The sequence below is a fragment of the Corylus avellana genome, chromosome ca6, assembly GCF_901000735.1.
Source record: "Corylus avellana chromosome ca6, CavTom2PMs-1.0".
NCBI lineage: Eukaryota > Viridiplantae > Streptophyta > Magnoliopsida > Fagales > Betulaceae > Corylus > Corylus avellana.
In genome coordinates, this window is record NC_081546.1 from 28,455,417 (window position 1) to 28,464,209 (window position 8,793).

The window sequence follows — 8,793 nt, forward strand, 5'->3', positions numbered from 1 at the left end:
AAAACTGCAAGCAAATAAAGAGAAATGTGAAAGAGTGAGAGAAGTTTGCACCAGTAATAGTCCAGTATTGTGCAGATTTCTCGGCACAAATTATTTGAAACTCCATGCCAAGAGAGCAGAAAATATTAATAACAAATGAAAGGTAAGAAAGTACCAAAAAAAAAAAAAATGAAAAAGCACTCAATTTTTTAAACGCCCCAATAATCGAAATGCCAACCCGCAAAAACTGAAAAATTCCTAGATTTTTTTTTTAAGCTTTTTACTTCTTGGGTTAATCAAAATGCTAAATAAATCTCCACCGTTAAATTTTTTTAATGCCCGTTAGTCCCAATCAAAACACACCATTTTGTCACGTCAACATAATAATTATTTATTAATTTAATTTAAAAATTAAATTTAAAAAAAAAAAAAAAAAAATTGAAGGGGTGGCCAACAGTAAGGCTGCCACCCCTAGCTACCTCCAACTCCTATGGGGTGGGCAAGGGGTGATTTGCGCAAGCCACCCCTAGGTGAAGTGGAGTGGCCCGCAGGCCACCCCTAGAGTTCATCCTCTTAAAAAAGTCTAAAGCCTTCATTTCAGAATAATTATTGAAACTCGTCTGTACGTATTTTGTTGTAGTTGAATAATTATTGTTGTGATGAATAAGCCACACCTAAGTCTTGTACAAATGTCTTAACCCACAAGACCAATTCATAGTAACTATATTACTTTGATACAAACATATATGGCAATGCAACATGTATGTACGTACTTGATCATAGTTCATAAGTGACGTCAAGTTCCCACGAAAGCATTGCTTGCGTATTATCCAGAGAAACCTTTTTTTTTTTTAAAAAAAAAAAAAGTAAATTAATAGACTTAGATGCATGTAAGGTGAGAATCGAATCTACCATCCTATAATGATCCACATGCAAGACAACAAAAGAGACAGCTGACAAAGTGAATGGGATTGATAAATATAAAACGTTTCGACAAATAAACGAGGTTTATTTACTTGCCGAAGGCGCCTTAAATAAAATTATTTTAGACAAACAAAAATTATGTTCATATTTGCTTTTGTTCCTTGTTAGTGTCTTAATTACGTACTAATATTATGTTTGTAATTGTATACACACCTAACTGATGACAACGTGGGTAGGGTCCCTCTCACACCTGCCCCTTTGTCTCGTATCCAATTTATTTAAGCCTTATTGATCACATGTATGTTAGACTCTCACAAGAGTAACAACATTAATACCGCCCCCAGTAAATGCCTAAACTAATATTTTCAAAAGAAAAAAAAAAATGTTATTTAAAAATAAAAATAAAACTTATTACTTACTTCAAAAGCTTAAATCTCGTGTAGAATCAAATTTTCTTTTAATAAGTGAAGTCCTTAAAGTTTAAACAGATGTAAATTTAATTATTTAATCAATACTTTAATATTTTTTACAATTATTTATCATATTCATTTTTTACTAAACAGGTACTTTTTTCTTCAAACAAATTTTTTGTTAAACATACTTTTTAGCCCCTAAAAAAAAAAAAGCCCTACGCTGACTAAGGTACCTTACAATTTTATGTAATGCTTTTTGAGATTTCCTACCGGTGGCGAATACAAAGGGGGGAGGGCAGGACTAAGGTACCTAAGGATATTTTTTTAACTTTTATTGACCCTAACTCTTTGTTGCTAACATGATGTGTTCCCCTCAACTCCCCCGATAAAAGCTTCATCTTCACACCTCCATTTTCACACTTCACACCCATACATACCAAAATGCCTCCTAAGAAGTCGGAGATCTCCAAGAACGACCCCAAGAGAGCTGGGAAGAAAAAAGAATATTCCATGGAGTCGCTAGAAGAGTTGGAAGGTGATCTGACAAAAACTCATCCAGAAGAATCCACGGACTCGGAAGATGAGTTGGAAGTGGAAGGTGAGATGTCCAAGAATTGCTGCATCTACACTGTACCCAAGACGCTGGCAGATATCAACACGAAGAAGGCGTACGAGCCCCGGGTCGTCTCCATCGGGCCCTACCACGGCGGCGAGGAACAAGTCCAGGCGATGAAGAAGCACAAGCGGCAGTTCCTCATCAGCCATTTACTCCATAGGAAACAAATAAGTTTAAATGACTTATTGGAAAGCAAAAGCATAAGCCGACTTGCAAAGAAAGCGAGCAAGTATTATTCCAAAGATATCAATTACCTCGAGAACGACGAGATGGAATGTCGGTTCCTGAAGTTGATGGTGCTTGATGGTTGCTTCTTGATAGAGTTGTTTAAAAAGGCTGACAAAGTAGAGAAAGTGTTCGAACGCGACGACCCTCTGGCCACCATGGCTTGGGCAGTACCATATATATACGGGGACCTTCTTCTGGTTGGGAATCAGATCCCCTTTTTTGTTCTGGAAGAATTATTTCAAACTTTCAAAATGCCTGGGGACTCCGATGCTTCCTTGTCCTTGCTGGCTTTGAAATTCTTAAACAAAGTAATGCAAAGGCCCGACGGAGTCATAGACAATTTCCTCAAGAGGGCAACACGCAATAATTATCCAAAACCATTGCACTTGCTGGACTTGGTTCGGTCAAGTTTGCTGCTCCAGCCCGATCAAGAAGAGACCCGTATTGCCATTTCCAATTCAGAGCCATCAAACAAGAGAAAAGATCTTATTTACTGCATCTCAAAGCTCCGCCGAGCGGGGATTAAGCTCCGAAGGAGAGAAGCTGACAGCTTCTTGGACGTGAAATTCAAGAAGGGGAAGGGGATATTCTGCAACGGAGTAATCGAGATGCCGAATATAACCATATAATGGACTACCACATGAAGTCTTTCTTGGTCAACTGTGTGGCATTCGAGCAGTTGCACAACACTCCCTCCAAGCAGTTCACGGTTTACGCTAGATTATTGGACTGCCTCGTCAACACCGCCAAAGACGTCGACCACCTATGCCACAACGATATCTTCGACAACTACTTCGGGAAAGACGGCGACATCGTACTCTTCATCAACAAGATGGGAAAGGACCTGGCGTTTGATGAGGATCAGTTTTACCTGTCCCAGTTGTTCAAAGATGTCAACGCCTGTTACGGGACTGACTGGAAAGTGCTGTGGGCGAGATTCAAGGCCAGGTATTTTGACTCGCCGTGGTCGTTCATATCCGTGTTGGCTGCCATTGTGCTCTTGCTGCTTACGTTGTTGCAGACCTTCTACACCGTCTATGCTTATTATGTCAAATCCTAATTAAAGCATGTGTTTATTATATATTTCTTATTTTATTGCATTGTATAAGTAATTAAATTGATGAGTTAGGTGAAATTATATATAAATATGCAATAAAGAATTTTCACCATATATATACTGCAACTTTTTCATTGGTAAAATGGGTTTTTAATTTATATATATATATATATATATATATAAGCATCTGGCTCCTTAGCCGCGGTATTTTATCGCCGCTACTGCGGTTCACACTATTGGTCCGATGCTCCTGATCAATAGCGGTAATTTGTGTGGGTCACCACTAATAATCACACTCAATTTTGCAGCTGCTAATAATATATTTTGTCGACGCTAAAGGAATCAAATCATATCACATGTCACCGCTATTAGTCACTATTAGTGGCGGAGCCAGACATTTCATATTAGAGGTGTCGTTAAAATTTTTTTGGTGTCTTAAAATTTTTTCCACTCTAAAAATTTGGTAATTCACACAATATATACATCACAAAATTTTTTTTATAAAAGTTCATAAATATGTGCTCAAATTGATATATTATAAATATAAAATGTCGGCACAATATCAAAAGGACAAATATATATATATATATATATATATATATATATATAATGCACTTTACGGTTTCTTAGAAGTACAAAATCATCGAGTATCGAATTTAAATCGAAAAATCCATTTCAATTTAGATGCCTATGGGGTTTTCCATTTCTGGATAATCAGACTCCATAGATACATACATATAGGTTTACTAACTTTTATTCAATTTTCTAGGCAACCAAACAGAAGATAATTAAACGAAAATAACAAAAAAATTATAGATAGAAAATATAAATATGTGAGAATTAATAATCAGAGAAATTAGATCAAGACTTAAATTGGCAGCTGCATCATCGAGTTTGATCGTTTCCACCCCACGCCCAATGCACCATACAACCTCAAGAAACTGATAAAATAAATCAAAAAATTCAAAATTAAAACTAAGTAAAAGAAAGAAACTATAACAAAAATTTAACACAAAAGCAACTGAGATTCAAAAGAGGGAGGAGTTACTTTGCTTGGTGATGATGATGGTGGCATGGCGTCTAGACACGATATAGGACAAAAGATCCTCAACCCCACTTTGCTTGACAACCTTATTAAAGACAATAAGGTAGAAATTGTGTTAAGAAGTAATGGTAGTATTAGAAATATTGAAGGTGACGTGTCTTGGGTAATGCACAAGTAAAAAGGATTTTTTTTTTTTTTTGGTCGTTTTTTTTGGGTGGAAAAAAGAAAGGGTTAAATACTCCATACCCCCTAGGGTTTCCCAACTTTATTTTTTTCTCCTTGTGGTTTCATTTTTATCACAAGAGGTCCCTGTGGTTTTGATAAGTGACCAAGTTAGTCCATCCGTTAGTTGACTGTTAGGACTGGCACGTGGACCAATCAGACGTTGACACGTGGCACATATTTAATTTTTTAAAAAAAAAATTTTATAAAATGGGGACATTTAAAATTCTTTTAAAAAGCGGAAAAATTGTAAGCGGCGCTTACATTTGGGGTGGCTCCGGCTATCTCTTTACATAGGTCTCACACCCCATCTCGGCTGATGGGCAAGCCACCCCCTGGTTTTTTTTTTTTTTTTTTAATTTAAAAATTAAATATATGCCACGTGTCGACGTCTGATTGGTCCACGTGTCAGTCCTAATGAGTCAACTAACAGATGAACTAACTTGGTCACTTATCAAAACCACAGGACCTCTTGTAATAAAAATGAAACCACATGAAAAAAAAAAAAAAAAAAAAAAAAAAAAATTGAGAAACCCTAGAGAAATATGAAATATTTAACCCAAAAAGAAAATTTAAATCTTTGGGGTGTCACGTCACCCTCAAAGAGTGATGTGGCTCTGCCACTAGTCACTATTAGTGGTTAAAACATAGAGAATAACAAATGGTTTATCAATGACAGGCTAACAAGTCATCCACGCTAGTCTTTTATTTTTTGCCTTTCATAAAAATTTACACGTTATTCCCTCTAAAAAAACATATCAACTTTGATAAACATCACTCTTTTTTCAAAGCAAAATTTTTTCTTTTCTCGATGAAAAATTGCCTCCATCCGCATTTTTTTTTTTTTTTTTGAAATGGATTCTAGGCTAGCAACTTGAAATGGTTACAACTGGCTTTCAGAGATTATTTAGGTTTTGTGGTTAAATTAATCTTAAAACGTTAGTGCATCCCATGCGTTCATACATTATAAAATTCTGGAAAACAAAAAACGTCAATGCAACATGCATGTACTTGATCATAATTCATAATTAAGTGACGTCAAGATCCCACGAAAGCATTGCTTGCGCATTATATATCCAGCAAAAGCTGCAAAACCTTCTTCTTCTTTTTCTTTTTCTTTTTCTTTGGGTTAAATTAATAGACTTAAATGTAACCGCAAAAGAGACAGCTGACAAAGTGAATGGGATATGTTGATGAATATAAAATATTGTTTCGACAATAAAACGAGCTTCATTTACTTACTCCCATATTTTTGTGACGCACATTTTGTTCATAAATAAGGTTTGCTTAAGGTCCACCTTAAATAACATTTTTATTCTTCTCTTTTTCTATTTCTCTTCTACACGCTATTTACTGGAATCAAATCATTTTCCGTTCAAATAAACTGGAGAAGAATCGGTTCTTTTAGACGGAGTGACAAAATTCTTATTTTATATTTCTCTAAACAATTTTACTATTATGTTTAAAAGATTAACATACCCCTCTTCAGTAGCTTTTTCCTCCATGAACTACGAAGGGAGTTTGAGTAGAAAATTGTAGTCTGATGAGGTCGAATAGTAAGGTTGGCAGTTTATAAAGAATATTAACATAGCATCTTAATTCATGGGAAAAAAATGTAATTACTCCTACCAATTATATATGGGGAATCCCAATTCTTATGAAGAACTTTCAAATTAAGAAGTATCACAAACAAGTTCACCTTTTTGAGGAACAACAAAAACCTTCTGTCTGCACTTTAAACATTCAGATTATAATTCATTCATTTGCTATAAAATGGGAGATTTGTTTTGTTTTTTTTTTTTTTTTTGAGCTCTAATGCGCCATGCATGTCAAATTGCCATATACAATTGTAAAATACCAGAGGCATTTGAATTGGGATGAATCCTTGGCCGTTTTAATTTATTTATAAGGAATTATTGAAAAGAATCGCTATGCAATCGTCTCTAAGGGATAGCTCAATTGGCTGTAAATAACGCATTATAAAGTGAAGATCATTAGTTTCAATCTCCCCTCTTCTTTCCTTGTGTGGACATATCAAAATATATATATATATACTTTAGGACCCTTTTTTTTTTTACATGGCTTTAGGAATCATTAAGTCTCAAAAGTAGGAGTAAAAGATATTAATTATGGAAATTGGATATTAATTGTGGGGGCCTGGCAAATATAAGGACCAGAGGCCCACTACAGATGGAAAATTGGGATGCAACGACTGGACTTTTGGGCTTGGCCCGCTTGGGTGTGCTAGTGAGGGATCATACCGGATTTGTGGACCACACCGACCTAGTTAATGTATACAACTATAACTACCCTAAAGATTGAACAACTGATTGCGACAAGCCTTTAAATCCATTTAAAATGTTGAAGACGTTTATAAAATGTTGGGCTTTAGATGACTAGACTAATTTATATCATGGGCCATGGGCAATGAATGACCCATCATCCTTTTGATACAAGCAAATTCGTTTAATCCAATTTATTAAATTAATATGTGTGTTTTTAGAGTATTTACTTCTTATATGTTTGTTAAAAATGAACCTCTAATAGCTTAGTTTGTAAGTTGATAAAAAATAATCTTCAATATTAAAAAAATAAAAAAATAAAAAAATAAAAAAAAAAAAAAAAAAAACCTTAATTGATCTATTAGTCATAATTGTCAGTGTTAAGGATACATGTCAATTTAACAAATTGAATTAAAAAAAATTTCTCCAACACAATTTATAAGAAAACTTTGTTCTATGCAAAAGATCTTTGATACTTAAAAAAAAAAAAAAAAAAAAAAAAAAAAAAAAAAAAAAAAAAAAAAACTTAATTCAGCTTACACTCAAGAATTGTTAGTAGTAGATTACACTCAAGAAGCATACCCATTTGTTGCTTTGACTTGGTTTACAAATAGGGGAAAAAAAAAATCAATAAAATTGTAAACTTCTGTGCTCACTATGCGGCACATTAGATCCCAGTTTGGCCACATGCTCACTACTCCTCTCCCACTTGATTTGTTTCTATCAACAGTGGGAAGGACTCATTCCATTTCCTTGGTAGTTTGGCTTTATTTCTTTATTGCTTTCTTGTTGTTTTTGTTGTTCCTTTTTAATTTTTATGTACCTAAAAAAAAAAAAAAGAGAGAGAATTGTTGGACAAGAATATTAGCATGAATGTTTTTTGAAGAAAAAACAATTGGAAAGTGTAGCATTTCTCTCCGCCTCAACGCACCTCTTATCTAACCTTTCACACCCAACCTATGTAACCGTTGGCATGTAGAACTTATTGGATCGACCCTATCATGCAAGCCAGGTCAAGGCATAAACCTCCATAAACTTCACGGTGGTTGGTCACCACCTTATTTTTTTTGTTTTTTCTCTCTATTTATCACTAAATATATTGGAGAGTGGACCGTCAATTAATTTGCTATAAAATGGACAAAAAAAAAATGTTTATGCATCTACCATATACAATTGTAAAATACCAGAGGCATTTGATTTGGGATGGATTCTTGGTCCCTTTTAATTTATTTACGGGGTACATTATGCTTTAGGAATCATTATTGAGCAAAAGATATTAATTAAGGAAGTTTGATATTATAAAATAGTTTATATGGTTGTGACAGAAGCGGGTCTTTTGTGTGGGCCCAGGGGAACTTCATGTACATGGCAAATATAAGGGTCACAGGCCCACAACAGATGGGTTTGAGCCCATAAAATCTAGAAATTAAACTGCACCAGGCTAGATTGTATCAACTCTCAAGTAGGTGGGCTCTCCACCCTCATCAGCCCAGAACCAAAATTGATGTAAAGTCAGTAGCTAAAATACTCATCATGCATCCCAATGATGCATACGGACAAAGTTTAATTTACTTCTAGTAGGGTCAGAGGAAATTCGTTTAATCTAGTCTATTAAATTAATATGTCTCTTTATAGTATGTAATTCTCATATGTTTATTAAAAATGCACGTAAAAATTACATGTTCTAAGACTACATATCAATTTAATAGATTGAGTCGAAAGAATTTCCTCCAATAACCCAGTTTATATGAAAACTTTGTTTGATATATACAAAATGATCTTCAATATTATGTATATTATAAAATGGGAAAAAAAGGGTCTTAATTGAGCTACCAGTCATAATTACCAGTTCTAATGATATATATGTCAATTTAATATACTGGTTTGAAAGAATTTCCTGCAACACAATTCAAAAGAAAACTTTGTTCTATACAATAGATCTTCAACACTATTATATTATAAAAATAAATAAATAAATAAAAAAAGGAAGAAATTGTTGGAGGAGAATTGGCATGGAAATTTTGGAT

At 34.3% G+C, this 8,793-nt stretch overlaps 1 protein-coding gene across 1 annotated transcript; it reads left to right on the top strand.

Moving 5' to 3' along the window:
• Positions 1 to 1,757: 1,757 nt before the first annotated feature.
• On the top strand, positions 1,758 to 2,789 carry LOC132185554 (UPF0481 protein At3g47200-like). The gene has a single exon (XM_059599317.1). It carries the CDS (start codon positions 1,758 to 1,760, stop codon positions 2,787 to 2,789), a length of 1,032 nt encoding a protein of 343 aa, XP_059455300.1.
• Positions 2,790 to 8,793: the final 6,004 nt, after the last annotated feature.

Excerpts from the sequence above, each read along its gene's own strand:
- LOC132185554 (XM_059599317.1), top strand. The coding sequence starts at position 1,758 with ATGCCTCCTAAGAAGTCGGAGATCTCCAAGAACGACCCCAAGAGAGCT.